Source organism: Notechis scutatus, chromosome 1 (genome assembly GCF_049901735.1).
Source record: "Notechis scutatus isolate UNSWTSFEM ecotype Mainland chromosome 1, rNotScu1.2, whole genome shotgun sequence".
Lineage (NCBI taxonomy): Eukaryota > Metazoa > Chordata > Lepidosauria > Squamata > Elapidae > Notechis > Notechis scutatus.
The window spans coordinates 325,421,225-325,440,830 of record NC_142009.1 but is presented as its reverse complement, the minus strand read 5'-3'; the positions used below and the strand labels follow the sequence as shown (position 1 = coordinate 325,440,830).

The following is a 19,606-nucleotide window of genomic DNA, read 5'->3' as shown; positions in this document are numbered from 1 at the left end:
ATGCATCAAGTTAAATTTTATCTACTGTATACTTAGGGCTTATTTTTAAGTAGCAGGTTGCTGCCTCCCACATTTTAAGAGGAGTTATTTAAGGGCTATAGCCTGTGCCAACACCGTAAGGCAGCTCACCAACCATAGCTACCCAGGTTCTCTTAATTCCAATCATAAAGGTACATACCGGTAATAGCAAAACAGTCCCAATGATCATATATGGCGCAGAACTATGGGATATAAAAATGCCTCATTTCTGAAATGTATCTTGGGGGTAGATTCAGGGGTGGGCTTCAAAAATTTTAGCATAAGGGTTCTCGGCCCGGTTGCTGGGTGGGCATGGCTATGGTGGGTGTGGCCTAGTCAGCCTTCTGCACCACGGCAGAGGGGGGTGCATTTTTGCCCTCCCCGAGCTCCAGAGGCTTTCCTCGAGCGTCCAGGAGGGCAAAAATGGCCTCCCCCGCAGTGGTGGGGTTCAATTTTTTTTTTACTACCGGTTCTGTGGGCATGGCTTCCTGGGCGTGACATGGGAAGACTACCCTGTTTCTCCAACAATACGGCCTCCCCCAATAGGAAGTCCCAGCATGTTTTATAGGCATGAAATGAAATTAAGCCCCTCCCCCCCAAATTAAGGCCTATATTAAAACATGCGAAATGGGGGGGAATGGTGGGGGGACTTGCCGTTAGGAAGTACTTTTTGTCGCACACCGGATATGGTGCTGCCTGTGTTGACCCTGATACGAAGTGCCCCACCAACGCCGAGCTCAACATCCAAGCCGTCGCCACCCGCCCGAAGATACAAGGGGGAATTAAGTCACCCCGAAAAGACGGCCTAGCCATTTTTTCGGGCTCAAAAAAAAAAAAAAGACCCGGCCTTATTATATGAGAAACACGGTACCTCCCCAGTCAGAGGTAGTATTTGCCAGTTCTCCGAACTACTCAAAATTTCCGCTACTGGTTCTCCAAAACTGGTCAGAACCTGAATACCACCTCTGCTCCCTGGGCTCCAGAGGCTCTCTGGAAGCCGGAAACAGTCCTGTTTCCGGCTTTCCCGCGTGCCCTGCACTTACCTGCTTCCAAAATGGGCCACATGGGGACTCCTGGGAGAGGAGGGGGGTAGAGTAAGCGGAGCCACCCAGGAGTGGGATTTGGGGGTTCTCCAAACTGCACAGAATCTTAGCTAGGGGCTCTCCTAACCCCTGCAAATCCCCAGCAGCCGAACCCTGGGTGGATTAGTCTACCCCAGCTGCAGCGTTATAAGGACAGAGCTGAGTTTTCCCTGTACATTAAAGCAATTTAGTAATTATCCAAATTACCGGCTGAAGATCCTATCTATGGACCCAGATAGATTACCCAAGCTGTGTTTTGAAGAGCAGTTGCATAACAGGCTTCCTGGCACTGTGGCCGCCCAACTTTCAAATGTCATCTCACAATGTGGATTCTCCATCCAGTTCATGGTCCAATCAGATCTAAAGGCCAAGGAAGCTTTCAAACAAAGCCTCATTGATGTGGCTGCCCAAGATGATAGTGCGGCCCTTAATTATGCAAAGTCCTTGAAGTGTCTGACTTGAACCAAAAGCAGCCTCCCAGTTAGAAATATATATTAACAACCGGTATGCCTCAACCTCTCAGTTCCTTTTCCAGGGCTTGTTTCGAACAAGTCTCCATGTAAAACATGGGAGGTTTCATGGAGTCCCATTTGAAGAAAAACTGTGCATTTGTGGAGTGCCAAGCCGTTCAAGATATTGGACTGCAAACTGTTTTCTGCAGAAAAGGATTATTATTTTTAAAAAAAACTGAAGCAGAACTGGGAGAAACTACCTTAGTTTTTGTAGGGAACAAAGTTGCATATCACTAGTAAGACTGCACTCTTTGTATCAAAGGCTATTTTGAAGAGGATTTAGAACAGACTAAGGTGAATTGTAGGGATGACAACTTACTATGAACATGTTGCATTAGTTTGCAACTATTTGTATATTTGTATTAGTTTTCTAGTTTTGATATGGTTAAATAATTAAATCAATAAAAATTCTATTCTATTCCATTTCATTCCATTCAAAAACAATAGTGGATATAAAATGAACCAAAACTAACAATGTAGTTTTAAAGATATAAATTCAAGGTTGTTCATGCAGAAAACAGAGCTCAAATACAAATGTAGGATAGGATAAAAATGTCTGAATAGCAATTCAATTCAATTACACCAGTTTATTGAAGTACAAATCAGTGGTGGGATTTAAATTTTTTACTACTGGTTCTGTGGGTGTGGCTTGGTGGGCGTGGCAGGGGAAAGTTACTGCAAAATCTCCATTCCCTCCCCACTCCTAGGGGAAGGTTACTGCAAAATCCTCATTCCCTGCCCACCCCACTAACCTGCTTTCCAGCTCCATTCTCCTGTGCAGGGCAACAAAAGACCCAGCCAATCAACTGGGACTCGGGAGGCAGAGATGGAGGCGGGGCCAGTCAGAGGTGGGATTTGCCAGTTCTCCAAACTACTCAAAATGTCCACTACCGGTTCTTCAGAACTGGTCAGAACCTGCTGAATACCACTTCTGATACAAATAGTCCTCAACTTACAACCCATTCATTTAGTGACTGTCCAAAGTTACAACAGCCCTGAAAAAAGTAACTTATGACCATTTTTCACATTTACGACTCTTGCAGTGTCGTAAAATTTGGTGACAACTGGCATGTATTTATGATGGTTGTAGTGTCCCAGGATCATGTGATCACTTGTTGCGGTCTTTTGACAAGCAAAGTTAACGAGAAAGCCAGATTCACTTACTAACTTAACGGCAGTAATTCACATAACAACGGTGACAAGAAAGGTTGTAAAATGGGGCAAAACAGCACTTAACAACTGTCATGCTTAGCCACGGCAATTTTGGGGTCAGCTGTGGTCATAAGTCAAGGACTACCTGAATTGTGTTGAGTTCTAAGAACCATCCTTTAAGAAATTCAAAGAAAGTGGAATAGGTTAAGAGATGGGCAATAAGAATGATCAGGATACTAGAAGTAGGTTCTATGCTGCAACGGTTGTAAATATGAAGACAGACTGAAAGGAACTGGGACTAGTTAGCCTTAAAAAGAAAAGACTAAAGGAGGATATAGCATTTTGCTGATATCTGAAATGAAGACACAGAAGGAAGGCAAGATTTATTCTCCAGAGTTCCTTTTTTAAATTAATTTTTATTACTTTATCAAAGTATAATATACAAAGAAAAAAGTAGTAGAAAACTAAGAAATGGGGAGGGGAAAGAAAAGAGATATAGTGCAAAAGGAGAAAAGGAAAGCAAAAGGCACTAGTTTCCGACTCTCTTTAGCACAGTAGAACATCATTACAACCACAACTTTTTGCTTTTACACAACAGTGTGTACAAGCCGTTTCTATAACAATAAGACTATTCTCCAAAGTTCTAAATGCAGAATACATAATAATAAAATCAGGAAGACAGAGTCCACATGTAGTCCTCACTTAGCAACCACTCAGTTAGACAGATCTCCACAGAGCTTTTTAAAGATAAAGATAAATTTATTGTCATTGTACTCAGAACCTGAGAACAACGAAATAAGGTGCTCTTTCACAACATACAACTGAACAACACCAAAAGACATATACAAAGGGAAGTTTTTAAGAAGAGATTGGACAACCATTTGTCTGAAGTGGTGTAGGGTTTCCTGCCTAAGCAGGGGGTTGGACTAGAAGACCTCCAAGGTCCCTTCCAACTCTGTTATTCTAAATTCTAAAACAGAACAAATGTGAGACAATGGCCAGGTTTATACTATATCCAAAGCCATCGTGTGGTTGTTTGAATTTTTATTCATTGAACTCATTTATATCTCTGCTGACAGGAGCTGAAGACATCATGTCCAACATTTACTCTTAATATTCCTCACAACAACAACAACAACAACAATACTATGGGAGAATTTAGATTGCAAGATTCAAGAGAGATCCAACTTAGAACTAAGAAGAAACTTCCTGACAGTTTGTGAACGATTTAACCAGTGGAAGTGCTTTTTCCCAGAAGTTGTGGGTACTCCAACACTGGAGTTTTCAAGAAGAGATTGGACATTTGTCTGGAATGGTATAGGGCAGTGGTGGCTAACCTTTTTGGGCTCCTGTGCCAAAAATTGTGTGCATGCTTGTGCACGTGCGCTTGCGTGCCAGCACCCAGAAGGCAATGTGCATGCCCCCCATGCCCCCTGCACATGCACACGCACACGCAATCCCCCCGCCCCCTTACCTGCACTGGGCCTCCCAGCTTATCTTCAGACTGTTTGAGGCCTTTTTTCAGCCTCCCAGGCTTGAGGAAAGCCTCTGCAGCCTGAAAAATAGGCCTGTTTCATCACTTCCGGTAATTCGGGAAATACAGGAAATGATGAAACAGGCCTATTTTTCAGGCTGCAGAGGCTTTCCTCAAGCCTGGGAGGCCGAAAAAGGCCTCAACCCAGCCAAAAATCAGCTGTGAGATGTGCGCATGTGCAGTGAGGCAAGTTTGCCTAAGGCTGCGTGCTGCCACAAATGGCTCTGTGTGCCATCATGGGTATAGAGTCTGTTTGATTAGGGCAGGGGTGTCAAACTCGATTTCATTGAGGGCTGCATCAGGATTGTGTTTGACCTGGGGGGGGGGGAGTGACTAGGGGGCGTGGCCAGCTCGACATCACTCGTTTTGGGGGTGCCTGTGGTGGCCTGAGTGCTCTGCCAGTGAAAACGGGCTCCCAAGGTCCGTTTTTGGCTGCGATGGCCTCCTACAACCCTCTGCCAGCAAAAACGGAGCTCGGGAGGGCCGCGGGCTTGTTTTTGCTGGCAGAGGCACTGCGGGCCAAGTCTTTTGCTGTTTCCAGGGCGGCTCCGCAAGCCAGATCTAAGCACCTCGTGGGCCTTGAGTTTGCCACCCCTGGATTAGGGGGTTGGACTAAAAGATCTCTAAGGTCCCTGCCAACCCTACTATTCTATGTTCTATAATTGGGCTCTTGCCACTTTGTGAGCTCCCAAGTCTGAAGGTGAACCAGCTAATCATGTCACAGTGCTTGGTAAACTATGATCTATGTTTTGTATCTTCTTAAATTGTGGTTTCTTGAACAAACTGTATACCCCAGGCTCAAACTGAAGCACTGAACATAAACACTTCCATTCCAACCTCTTTCAAGACAGTATCCAACACAAGAACTCGATTTACACATCACATTAAGCCATAAACCACAGTTTACAAACTTTAACAGCTGGATTCACCCTGCACATTAAATCAAAACCAAACATGCAGTATTGTGGGTTTGCATGCTATGCACAGTAGGTCTTTTGCTTCACAATCAAGCTTTTAGTTATTTAAGCCATCCCGTTCATTGAGCAAGATACTAAGTGAGTGGCATTCCACTGGTGTTGCTTTAATTACCGCAGATGCTTATTATATATCCTTAGTTTCATCTCTATTGTTAACTGTCTTTGGAAAAATTGAAGAGGAAAACAAAAATGCTGCAATCACAGAGTAACTTGGGATATTCTCACAGGATCCGGTGAGAAAGCAGATTTTAACTCAGGAAAGTATCATCACCTCTCAAATGTTCTCCATCACATCACTTCTAACGCAACCCCCTGGAGCATCAAGGGCAGACTGGCGCTCCAGAAGGCTGGCAGGTTTCAACACCCAAGCTGATTTCCTGCTGACAGGACAAATACACCAGGGGTGTGTCAATTGGCTTAGTCCGATGCCGCTTCTCCTTCTTCCTGGTTCTTGATGCAGAGACAGAAAGAAGAGGCTTTTAAGTGCAGCCTTGGCGCGAAGATTAACCTATCTCCGGCTTTAGAAAGTCTTTCCAATTTGGTTCAAAGCAAGAAATAGTAACTACTAATTATCGGTTTGCATTTTCTGCAGACACAACTGGGCGTACACTGGGCCATCTCTTTTATAGCTGTCAAGAGGATGGCATCAAATACACCATCTGAGATCCATGCTGATCAGGATTTGTTTCAGACTTAACGGGGTGAATTTAGGCATTGCTATTTGTAAATCATAGAACAATCAAGAAAATTAGTTCTCAACAAATGATAGTTTAGCCTGATACTTGAACCAAGTCTTTAACAGCTGGATTCAGGGTAGACCAAAATTTCTTGAAGATACTTGAACCAAGTCAGTAAGATAGACCAAAGTTACTCAACCTTGGCAACTTTAAGATGTGTGGGCTTCAACTACCAAAATTGCTGTTGAAATCTACAAATCTTAAGGTTGTTAAGATTGCAAAGCCCTTGGGTAAAGCATTTAGTATTTATCTATCTATCTATCTATCTATCTATCTATCTATCTATCTATCTATCTATCTATCTATCTATCTATCTATCTCCCCCTCCCTCTCTCTATTATATGTATGTGTATGTATCTACACACATATACATATAAAACCAGTCACTCTTTTATCCCAGGCCTGCAGTCTTTTATATTCTACAATTAATATGACATTAATGACACAGGAGAGCTATTACCATTCAGTTCATTTTCTCTTTGCAGCCTCTTGCCAAACATGGCATTTTCCAGATCTGTTAGGATTCTAAAATTCCCAACCAGCATTGCGTCTGCCCAAGATGACAGTCTGTATCTATCCAGAGGGCACCACACAGTCTGACATTTAAGTATTTTCCTAGCCACAAGAAAGCCAATGATCTTCCACAAGTTGGAATAGGTTCTGCTGCTGTTATTTCTCCTCTCAGAATTTACCACTTATAAAAAAAGCCTGTTTCATAAAAATAAGAGCTGGTTTGGTGCAGTGGAAACTGGGAGACTAGGAAGTTCTGCCTTGGGCCTGAAAGCCAGCTGGGTGATTTTTGGATCAGCTTGATAATCTCACAGGGTTGCTGTTGTAGGGAAAATAGGAGACAGGAGTATTATGTACAATGCCTTGAGAAATAAAAATAAAGGTAGATAAGGATCTAATGATAATAAGTTTCGAAGATAATTAACTAGGGTTCTCCCACAGTTAATTAGATTTACAAGTATATAACACAGCCAGCGTTTTGGGTGCTAAAATGAGGGTGTTAAGTCTTGTGGGAATCCAATGTCTAACTATCAGTTAAATGTAAATCGGAATTGTATCTTCAAATATGTAGAAAGGAGATACCAAATGAATGTTAGAAACTATTAAAGGCAAGTCAATATTAGGTAAAATGATTGTGTTCTCCTTCACTGAATGTGTTCAAGCACATCTGTCTGGGAATTTCTATTTGAATTCCTGTGTTGAGTAAAGCATTGGATTCCATGCCCTAAGTATTTCCCAACATTAGTACTCTACATAGTTAAGAATATTTAGGGCTCTAGAACCATCTTATCTAAACATTCCCTTATTACAATCTGATGAGCCTCAAAGTTAAAGCTTTAGTGATTCTTCTCTCAAGTATGTGGAGAGTTATTCAAGTTTTCCCTTCTTAAATCAAATATAGCCAATGATCTTCCACAAGTTGGAAAGCATCTTATTCGGCCTCCTGTTCAGTTTAAGTAATTTACACATCCAGGTTAAATATACTCAGCAGCTAAGAAGCAATTCACACGTGGCTGCAATCATTACCAACATCTTGGTCCATATATTGACATGGTGTTCTAGTATTTCTCTTGAAATTCTGGTTCCCGTGAAATCTTTTTAGCATTAGTGGCATGTCCCAAAAATTTCCAAATGGCTAAAAGAAAAAAGGAGACAAACATGCTTGCCAAGAATGAAGAACAAGCTCTTAGCTCTGTTAGAGACTTTAGCAAAAAAAAAAAAGAAAAAAGAAAAAAAAAGTCTTTGGCATATAGTATATCTTAGCTCAAAATCTCAGGAAAATTTGTTTACGTGGTGCTAGTAAGCATTTTGCTACAAGTTGTTCAGAGTTATGATGAAAGGAAATGCTGTTTGCTCATTGTGTTTGAGCTCTGCATGATAAAAGGCTAAAAAAGACAACCTTTTATGTATAACCCTAAAGGACAAAAGTGTGCTTGCTAGTACGCATCCTTTCACAAGAATTCAGCAACTGAAAGGAAACCACAACACAAAATAAGCTGCTCTGAAATAGCTATTCTCCCCATTTGAAGTTCTTTCTCCCTCCATATTTTAATCGCTAAATACTGCACAGTATTGCAGTTCACTTCACACACGTGAAGTTGCCATTTTAACCAACTGGCTAGATCCGCAATGAAATGCTGAATCATGGCTTACAATCTATAGTAGCAGGATGGAGTTATGGCCTCACTTCTGCAACTATTGTTAAGCAAATTACCCATGGTTGTTAACTGAGACTTCACATGACTGCAACTTGTGATTTTATTGCTGGCTTCTCCATGGACTCCATTTGTCAGAATCCAGCAGTGAAAGGCACAGATAGCAATCACGTGACCATGGGACCAGAAGTGGTATCCAGCAGGTTCTGACCGGTTCTGGGGAACCGATAGCGGAAATTTTGAGTAGTTCGGAGAACCGGCAAATCCCACTTCTGACTGGCCCCGCCCCCATCTCTTCTCTGCCTCCCAAGTCCCAGCTGATCAGCTGGGTCTCCTTTTGTTGCCCTGCACAGGAGAACGGAGCTGGAAAGCAGGTTAGAGGGGTGGGAGAGAGAATGTAGATTTTTGCAGTATCCTTCCTCTGCCATGCCCACCAAGCCACGCCCACAGAACAAGTAGCAAAAAAACCTGAATCCCACCACTGCACGGGACGATGCAAGGAAAGGACTGCTTGCAAAATTATTTTTTCAGCATCATCGTAACTTTGAATGACCACTAAAATGGGCAGTTGCTAAGTATGGACTACCTATACAATTAAATTTAATAACCAATATTCACTTTCTTATTTCTTTTCCTACCCCATCCACCCCTGTTGCTTTTATCCAAGGGGGGGGGAGTTAATTCTCCCATTGATTTAAAACTTTTTTTAAAAAATAGCCCTTGAAACTACAGAAGAAGTAACTTTTCCCTCAATCTGAATTATAGGTCATTTTTTAAAAATGTCATACGTCTTCCTATGCAACACTGCCTTATATTTTCTACCCAACTGACTTGAGCGACACAACCCTGCTAGATTCCTGCAACAAGAGTTTAAGTAGGGCTGCTCTGGAAGCTGAAGTTACTCCAAAGTACAGCAGTCTCTGCTGAGGAGGAAAACACTTCCAACACCGTGACTCTGAAGTTAAGAGAAGGTAACAGGCGCACAGAATGCTGTTACCTTCCCACCAAAGTGTTACCTATTTGCATGCTTTTGAACCTGGGTTCTTACCTTTCCAACTGATAAGCTCAGCATCTTTAACCGCTGATCCATCATGCCTACCCCACTTTATTAATATTAACCTTGTTTTAACTGCCTCCACCAGAATACAATGTTAATATTTTTATATATATATATTTCAACTATATGCCGCCCAGAGTGAATATGTGAGTGAGTTACGTAGCTCCATATAGCTTGATGACTGGATGGATGGATGGATGGGAGGAAGGGTGGACAGACAGACGGACAGACAAACTTTGGGCAAAGACACAGACATGGGTAGTTTGGGTCACTTTTCGAATGCAAACATTTCCTTTTTTTCTGGGGCTGCCCTGAGCTGTGAGAAGCAGAGATGGCCCAGAAATGTTGAAACCAACAACGCACCAAAGGTGTTAGCTAATTTGTTACTCAGTGCAGGGTGCAAACCTACTGTAGATGATGCATGCAGCACAGCCCTAGCAATCCAGTATACTTTATTTATGTGTATAAATATATTCATTTATGCATCTGATGCAGCTGCCTATCTCACAAAACAGTGACTGCAGGCGGCGAACAAGGTCTGAAACCCAAAATACACTATAAATAACAAGCAGAAACAAGAAACTGAACACATTATTATGTTAACTATTAAGTAATAGATTCATTATATGTGGTTTTATATACTAACATTTTATTTTTCATGCAGTTCCAATTATCTTTTTAATTATTTCTCTTTTCTACGGTTTTATCATTTTTATACTGCCCAGAGTCACTTAAGATAGTGAGATGGGCAATGTCTACATCTCATTTAAATAAACAACAACAAAAAAATACACACAAGGTCTAAACATGTTCCACTTCAAGTGGTAGGACTAGAATCCAACAGATCAGCCAACGGAGCTCCCAGCCCCAAAGCTTTAAGTAACAAGCAGTTTTTAATGCCTTACAAAAGGCTAAAAGAATTGGGGACATCAGAACTTCAACTGGATATTGTGGAACCTCAAATTTGACAAACCATAGTTCATTCAAAAGCAATAGCTTTCCAGAGGCTTTTCCAGATTTGCTAACTAAACCAGGATCCATTTAATTGGGGCTGCTGAGAATTGAATCTTGGATTTCAAACATTCAGAACATGTCCACAATCCCTGGAATGTGGCTCTTTCTCCTTCCTCTACAAGGAAGGAATTCACTCTTATTGTGTTTTACTAAACTACTGGCACCGTTCTCACCCATTTTTAAAGACATATATCCCATTTACCTTCTGAAAACATTTTCAGCAATTATGCCTTGAAATTAAAAAGAAAACATTTATACCAGTGTTTTTCAAATTTGCCAATTTTAAGGTGAGTGGACTTCAGTGCCCAGAATTGAGCAGCTGGGATGAGGAATCTTGGGAGTTTAAGTCCGAATCTTGGGAGTTGAAGTCCGCGCATCTTAAAATTATCAAGAAAGATTCTTACTGATGGTGAAAATTCTAGAAACAGCACTGCCCTATACCAGGGCTCTCTAAACTTGGTTAAGACTTGTGTGAATTCTCAACCAGCATGGAATTGTGACTTATGGCCCTATATATTAACTTAAAAATACAGATAGTCCTCATAAATTGATGGTGACAATTCAGCCCCAAATTTCTGTTGCTAAATGAGACATTAAGCGCATATAGTCAAGGCTATGGTTTTCCCAGTTGCAATGTATGGTTGTGAAAGTTGGACCGTTAAGGAAGGCTGAGCGCCAAAGAATTGAGGCCTTTGAACTCTGGTGCTGGAGGAGGAGACTCCTCCGAGTCCCTTGGACTGCAAGGCCATCCAACAGGTCAGTCCTAGAGGAGATCAACCCTGACTGCTCTTTAGAAGGCCAGATCCTGAAGTTGAATCTCAAATACTTTGGCCCCCTAATGAGAAGGAAGGACTCACTGGAGAAGAGCCTAATGCTGGGGAAGATTGAGGGCAATAGAAGAAGAGGACGGCAGAGAATGAGGTGGCTGGATGGAGTCACTGAAGCAGTAGGTGTGAGCTTAAATGGACTCCAGAAGATGGTAGAGGGCAGGAAGGCCTGGAGGAACATTGTCCAGGGGGTCGCGATGTGTCAGACACGACTTCGCGACTAACAACAAAATGAGACGTTAGTTAAGTGAGTTTTGCCCCATTTTACAACCTTTCTTGCCATAGATGTTAAATGAATCACTGCAGTTGTTCAGTTACCAACACGGTTGTTAAGTGAACCTGGCTTCCCCTTAACTTTGCTTGTCATAAGGTCACAAAAGGTAATGACCCCGGGACACCACAATCATCATAAATATACTGTAAGTCAGTTGCCAAGTGTCTGAATTTTGATCTTGTGACCATAGGGAATGTTACAATGGTCGTAAATGTGAAAAATGGTCATCGGTCACTATTTTCAGTGATGTTCTAACTTCAAATGATCGCTAAGCGAACTGTCGTAAGTCAAGGACTTTCTGTTCTAGACAACCTCTAGAGAAGGAAACTCATTTTAAATCTTCATAGCATAACAGCAATCAAACAAATCATACATCACCTAAACCTCTTTAAGGTTCAGGGGGGAAAGCCGGAGATTTTTTTCCCCTTTAAACTGAAATAATGGAAAACTTGGGAATTTTGGTGAATAAAGACTGGAGGAGATTAAAAACACCAGACCGCCACCCAGTTGGCCCAAGGGCAAATACAGAGCCAAGTTTTCCACCGTTTCTCTGAGTAAGAATCTATTACTTTTGAATAAGAGGATGTTTAAACTTGGGGAAATGGAATTAAGTAAAAAGAAGGCAGGCTGTGGTTGATTAGAACAAATTTTACAGTTCAGTTGGACAGTGGATGCATTCAAGCAGACAATGTTTTAAATTGGGTTCTGGCATCGAACAAAGGATTGCATTGATCGACCAAACTATCTCCTTCCAACTTTATAACTTTTGTCCTATTCCAGCAAACTAATCTTTATAGATTTTGAAATCTATAGAGCTTCTGCTAAATAAGTATTACTTTTCATCATTAGTTAATAGAATTAGCTGGAGCAAAGGTTCAGTTCTTTCTTATCTCATCAAGCAGTGAAATGTGATTTCTGCATTACAAGCATGAAGCTGAGCTCATTGGAATTGTCTGCCGGGAAGAGACCGCAGAAAGAAGAAATAGGATTATAGGAAACCATATGCAAGTTTCATTCTTCAGTTTCTCTCTTTGGGGAGCTAACATTTGAAAGAGAGAGAGAGAGGTCTCAACTTCCGAATTGGCATGCTCCTCTCCAAGGCAGCTGCTCACTTTTGAAATAAAAATCTTTTTATAAGGCATTCAGCATTGTCTCTCCTTCTAAGCCACAAAAATATCCCTTTTTGAAAGTGCAATTTACATAAAGTTGTAAGTTGTCCCATTTTTTTCCTCTTTATATATATTTGCTATTGCTTTTTAAAACAAAATACAGATTTTGAGCACAGCAAATTTCCATTTTAGGAAAACGAAAACCAAGAGACCAAAAGAGAGAACCAAAAGAGTCTTTTATAGAGACAGAACATACCAAAATATAGACAAGAACAAATAATTTAGTTTATGCTCCATGTTTTGAATTCCAGCTACCATACAGGTAGATCTCAACATACAACCATTTATTTAATAACCCTTTGAAGGTACAATGACACTGAAAAAATGACATGACCATTTTTCACACAAACATTGCAGCATTCCCATGGTCACGTTCAAATCAAAATTCGAACACTTGGCAACTGACATGTATTCAAACAGAGGGAAATTTAGTTTGGATTCTGGTGTACACTGACTATATGGGTTCCTTCTGTCTGTGTAATTCCAAAATTTTTATCCTATTCCAGCAAGCCAATCCTTATAGATTCGGAGAAACTCGAAAAGAAGTGGAAAGTAAAGGCCAAAGTGATCACAAGGATGATGGGAGCACTTGGGCCTGTCACTCCCTAAGCTGAGGGTTTGGCTCGAATAGATCCCCAAAATGGCATCTCTGTCCAAAAAATTGCAGTGCTAGGAACAGCCAAGATCTTGAACCCTCAAACCTCCTGCCTCTGGCAGAGGACTCAAAAATGAAGACACACACCACTAATAAGAGTGTGTGTATGTGTTTAAGCTTTCATCAGCCTCTGCTGACATCGTCAGAATATTAAGCTACCATTACAGAGATCTCTGCCTTTATATACCATTAATCAATTTAGTCCTTGCATGCATGATAGGCCCTGATAGGATGTGTGTGTGTGTGTGTGTGTGTGTGTGTGTCATCCTCAACTTACAACCATAATTGAGCCCAAAATTTTTGTTGTTAAGGGAATTTTGACCCATTTCATGACCTTTCTTGCCACAGTTGGTAAGTGAATCACTGTAATTCTTAAATGAATAATACAGTTGTTAAGTGAATCTGGTCTCCCCATTGACTTTGCTTGTCAAAAGGTCACAAAAGGTGATCACATGATCCCGGGACACTGCATAAATATAAGCCAGTTGCCAAGCATCCAATTTTTGAGTGATGTTGTATCTTTGAACAGTCACTAAACGAAATACCGTAAGTTAAGTTCTACCCGTATATATTTCCAAGTTATTATGATGGAGACTCCAGCTCACAAATTCTAGTTTCTTCTTTTTGGAAAAGTCATCAGCTCTACACATCTATCTTCAACAGTTCCCCAGTTAACTGTTTAACCAAGTGGAACACAATACCCATACAAAGCTGAGCCATGGCACAGAAAATTAAACCTGCGGGATCTACCTTCCTTTGAGAGGCTATCATTTGGATAAATAGTTGGAACTGGGATGGTAATTATTCCCCTTCTCTCCTTTGCATCACCTCTCGAGCAGAGCTGAGCTATCTGGATTAAACAAGCTTTTGGATCAGATTCACTCTCAGCCACAGCCAAGATGGTTTTATTTTTTTAATCCAATTGAAACTCCTTTATAATTCAGGTTTTTTTCTTTAGCATTCAAGCCTTCCAACAGCTGAGAGAGAGAAAAGATTAGCCATCCCACAAGGGGGTCAAAAATGTGCTCCTTACCCTAGAGGTCAAGCAGAGGAAAACTCCCAACCTCTCACAGACCCAAGAAGTGTGGTTACACAATGTTCCCCAGGAGTGGCTGCTCCTGGTTTAATGCCAAGAATTAACAGGGGAAAACAAGTGGAAGCATCCAGTGGGTGAGAAGGAACAGGAAACAGAGCAAATGAGAGATTTCGGAAATAAGACAGAAGTGAAGTTGATTCAAATTTCAGGAGAACATTGTCACCTCCTTTCAGAGATTAAGGTCATGCCAACCTTACTAAGATCTTGGCCTACTTAACTCCTTTTAAGATAGGTGCTATTCACAGGGGAGGAAAAAAGTTGTGCTGAAATTTGATTTGGATTTTTCCCTCCCTGCAAAGATAGTTTCTGATTTTCCACCTTAGGAGTTGAGAACATCTTTCCATTCTTAGTGGCATTTTCCAAATTGTAGATGAGAAGCCCTGTTGCTGACCATGTTTTCTGCCTTTAGCAGCCTGACCCTTCCCCACATTAAAAAAAAAAAAAAAAGTCCAGTGAAAGGCATTCCTTCTTGAGGCATGAGAAATTAGAAAAGTTGTAAAAATGATTGTGTACATGCATGGGAAGATAGCATAAGTGTACCTACACATCTCACAAACTGGAAAGAAAAGAGAAGAGGAGATGTAAAAGAAAGAAAGAAACAAAGGAAGAGAAAGAGAAAAAGAAAAAAAAAACGCATCTTTTTTTTCTTTTTCTCTTTCTCTTCCTTTGTTTCTTTCTTTCTTTACATCTCCTCTTCTCTTTTCTTTCCAGTTTGTAAGAGCACATCTCTTGCTATCAAATAAATAAGTAATTGCAAAAACTCTTCTCCCCATCCTTAATCTCTTTGCTATAAATGTTTACTGCTTTGGATGGAATTGCTTTTTCATCAAACTGAAAAAGAACACCTAGATGGATCTCCAAAAAACTAAGCAGGACCAGCCTTCATTAGTGCTTGGACAGGTGACCACTATGATATCTCAGGCCCAGCAGGTTAGACTGGAAAGCTGAAAAAACAAAGCAGAAGGTAGCAGTGGGAAGTCACATCCATATTATTGCCAAGAAAACAACACAGGGTGGTCATGAAGTCACTAAGAGTTGATCTTAACTCAAAACTTTCACTGAAAAAAAAGGCAGGGTTTTTCTGCACGGCCCTAGGAGGGGAAAATGAGTTCAGAGATACAGGCATTAGCATTCTAATGATCAGTTTTGGGATGCTCACTTGCATCCAACCTCATAGAAGAAATTCACCAAAAATTTACTCTATATAAATTGGGGAACACTTTTTAGGTGCTCACCAAATAACTAAAACAGGGGTGTCAAACTGAAGACCCATGGGCTAGATTAGGTGCCACCCTAAAAACAGCAAGGGACCGGCCCACAGTGCCTCTGCCAGCAAAAACGGAGCTTGGGAGGGCCATGTGTGGCCCATGCAAGCTCCATTTTCGCTGGCAGAGGGTTACAGGAGATGTCCCAGCTGGAAACGGAACTTGGAAGCCCATTTTCGCTGGCAGAGCGCTCGGGCTGCCACAGGCGCCCCGACAGGAGTGACATGAAGCTGGCCATGACCCCTGGCCACGCCACACCACACCCCCCGCAGCCCCCAAGATCAAACACAACCCTGATACCTCCCCTCAATGAAATCGAGTTTGACACCCCTGCACTAAAAGTATCGGTAGCCTTCAACTTATAACCACCATAGAGCCCAAAATTTCTGTTGCTAAGTGAGATGGTTGTTAAGTTAGCTGTGCCCCATTTTACAACCTTTCTTGCCACATTTGTTAAGTGAATCACTGCAGTTGTTAAATTACTAACACGGTTAATTGAATCTGGCCTCCCCATTGACTTTGCTTGTCAGACGGTTGCAAAAGGGAATCACATGACATCGGGACACTGCAAACCATCATAATACGAGTCAGTTGCCAAGCATCAGAATTTTGATGACATGACCATGGAGATGTTGCAACGGTAGTGAGTGTAAAAACCGGTCATAAGCCACTTTTTTTAGTGCCATTCTAACTTCGAATGCTTCGATCACTAAACAAATTGTTGTTAGTCAAGGACTACTTGTAGCGACATTTTGCTCATGCAAATGATAACTTTCATCATTCCAAGATGATGAAACTTATCCATTTCTGATAATTTATTGTTTCACATATCCTAGCTAAGGATGCCTGGTTAATGGTATTTCTGCAAATTGATACTCTCTATTTCTCAGGGCTTAACTCTTTCCATCACTTCTCTAAGAACAAACACACTCTGAATCTAGCACACAAAAGCTATTAAGACTTTGTTACGACCCACCAAAGCTCCTAAGAAAACTCAAACTAATGGTGCCACTTCCAAGTATAATTTGAACCCTCTCGATATTGTGGGTTCCTATTTATCATAGCATTTTCCATTTACTGTAAATCAGGGGTAGTCAACCTTTTTATACCTACCACCCACTTTTGTATCTCTGTAAGTAATGGGGTATTTACATTTTTAAATTGCATAGAGATTATTGTATGGTTGGTTGTGTTTAGTTCAATTTTTTTCTTTTAGTGGTGTTTGTCCAGTTTACTTTGTGGAAGAGCACCTCATTTCGTTGCACCCGCTAGCGAGTGTAATGACAAATAAATTTTTATGTCTTATGTCTTAATAAAGTTTTCTCTAACCGCTCACCGGTTCCATAGTAATGGTGATTTATAAAGTAGGGGACAAAACCCCTACCGCCCACCATGAAAGCTGGAATGCCCATTAGTGGGCGATAGGGACCAGGTTGACTACCACTGCTGTAAATAAATCTACCCTTTGCAAAAGCCAGATTAAATATGTTGCCATCAGATGTGCTAATTAGTAAATGTCAAAACATTTCCATTTCTCAAATATATTGTCCCTCTCATGGTACTGACCTTGAAACTGTGGATCATATTTTATTGCATATTGCATAAGTTTTACAAAAGTTTTTGGCAGAGTATTATCTGGCCTAATTTTAAACTCAAGGCCAGGAAAGATATTGCTGAAAAATGTTTTACTCTCAGCTAAAAAATCTAAAATTACAAGGACAACAGCCACATTTTTAACCACTGTTATAAAACAAGGTCTTTTACTAATAAATTAACACATTTTAAATGCTTAATGTATTTTATTTGTTAAACTGTTATCTTATATCAAACTTTTAAATAATATCTGTACTTTATCACTTGGAACTTTCAGCTGTATAATTATAATTACAACAATAATAATGTGGCTGAACCCACTGAATATTGTGGCTTTTACACAGATGAAATAATACTGTACTATAACAAAAACCAACAAAAGAGAAGGTACTTTGGGAAAGTAATGTGACTCCAGCACTAGTCTGAAAGTTGAATTTTGGCAGATGAACAGATCTCAAGCACCTTGAATTCTGTAAAGAAATTGTTCTTTTCAATAAGGATTATCCAAACCAGATGTGATCAAAACATTTCAAGATGAAGAATATGGAAAAATTACAAAACTTGGGCATCTATCTATCTATCCTTATAGACCCAATCTAACCAGCGGCTTTGGGAGGCATGCAAAAATTGATTATGTGCCATCAAGTCATTTTTGATTCATTGCCACCTCACAAATTTACTTTACAAGGCTTGCAAAAAGAAATATAATAGCAAATATCTCAGCAATTTAAAAAGTCTCAAGCAATAAAGCAATGGAATCGCAACAAAATAATAGCGGAAAACAAGAGGAAACAGATATATCTTTATTCTCTTAGGCATGCTGAAATACCTCCGAAAGGAAAGTACAGGGTCAATTATGGGGGGGGCGGGGAGAGAGCATGTTTCATAAGTGGGAAGGTATAACAAGGTTTGTTTGCCATTCCAAGCTTCCTAGACCTGCTTTTGGGAGGCATTTAGAGCACGTCCGGTTCAGTGTTCAGATTGGATGGGCATCCTCATATGGGACAGGTGGTCCTGATGCGGCCAGGTGACACACTGTGTAAGGCTTTCTAAATGATGACCAGATTTTGGTTTTGGCCTTGAAGCCAAGTAATAAACCAGCATAGCAACAATACTACCAGTATATTGTTTTGGTCACTAGAAAAGCAGAATATAAATCGTTGCATGATTATCTCGATTCCACCAGCAAAAGAAAGCTCAGAATGTCCCCTCCTTTACCCAGCCCTTCAACCACAGATTTCTTAAATCACACCCATCCTTCAAAGAATACAAGGTTGCCAACCAAACTCTTATTCTGGTTTTTTTGGGGCTCCCCCAACCCAATGAGGTAGTTTGACTGAGAATAAGTCAAGGCTGACCATCTGATACCGATTTTGTGGCCACCCTCGTTTACACTCCCTACTTCGTTTACACTCCCTACTTCGCTTCACTTTTGTTCTCGGCAGAAGCCACCCAAGAAGAGAGTTCCAACATTCTGAAATAGAACGTTCCTAAGTTCCCCGACAGAACATTGCAACGTTCAAGATTCCAAATTAGAAAGTGGAAAGAAACGCGTCTCTTTTAGCCCACTTTTAACCGTAGCCGACGCCCCCAAAATGCATGTTCAAGCACCAGCGGGGAATTCTAGGGAGCAAAAACCCCTTTTGCTCCTGTGGGGCGGAGGCGGCTCAACTCAGAAGCCGCTTCTTTAATTCCCCTGAGCCCCCCCCCCCACCCTTTTCATGGGAAGCGCGCGCGGCCCCCGCCTTCTCTCAGGGCGCGGCGCCACACCTCCGCCAGGGCGCACGGAGAAGCGCCTCTCCAAAACCGTGCGCTCTCAGGGCGCACCTGGCCGCGGCAGCCTCCCTGCCACCAATTTCTCACCCGATTTCTGACTTCCGCAGACAAGCCGTAGCTGGGGCCCTTGTTGAATTGGTTACTGCTCATCCTCTTCCGGAACAGGACGGAATCTCCAACGAAGGCGAGACGCGCTCAAGATCGTCTCAGCGGGCCGCCGCTTTCAGCGCCTCCTTCTTCTTCCCCGAAGTTTTGGGGCCAAGAGAGCGCCGCCTCCCTCTTGCTGATTGGCCAGGAGTTGAAATGGCCTTATAAGGGCACAAAGAGCCGAATTCCTGAAGGATGGGAGTTTCCTGTGTGGGTCTTTTTCCAGAAACCCCAAGTGTCCTGGGCATCCCTCCCTCTAAATTAAATCCAAGTGGTCAAGGCAGTTCTCGTTTCCCGCCCCGTCGGTAGCTGGGTTGGCCGCTTTTTCAACAGATGTGGCGATAGGCAGAGATTCAACAGGTTTCTTTCACTAAAGTTTGGGATCCTCTAAACGCGGGATTTGGGCGGCTCGTTCTCCGTTTGGCCCCTCCTAAGCTCCTTGTCCTGCATCCATCCCTACAGCAACTGTCTTAACACAAGTTATCATAAGAGTAACTGAAACATGATTTATTCAATCTATCCAATTGACTGGCTTCACACAGTGCACGGGCTGTAC

At 41.6% G+C, this 19,606-nt stretch overlaps 1 protein-coding gene across 2 annotated transcripts in view; it reads right to left on the bottom strand.

The window, feature by feature from the left end:
- The window catches only part of CNN2 (calponin 2), a 36,037-nt gene extending 16,754 nt beyond the window's left edge, over positions 1-19,283 (bottom strand). The window contains exon 1 of one of the 2 annotated variants that reach the window (XR_015746948.1): positions 18,991-19,283. Coding sequence is in view for 1 of the 2 variants with exons in the window: in XM_026671000.2 (XP_026526785.1) it covers positions 18,991-19,053 (63 nt within the window). In the remaining variant the exon portion in view is untranslated. The remainder of the gene's footprint in view (positions 1-18,990) is intronic. The other variant, XM_026671000.2, reaches the window with a different exon arrangement.
- Positions 19,284-19,606: the final 323 nt, after the last annotated feature.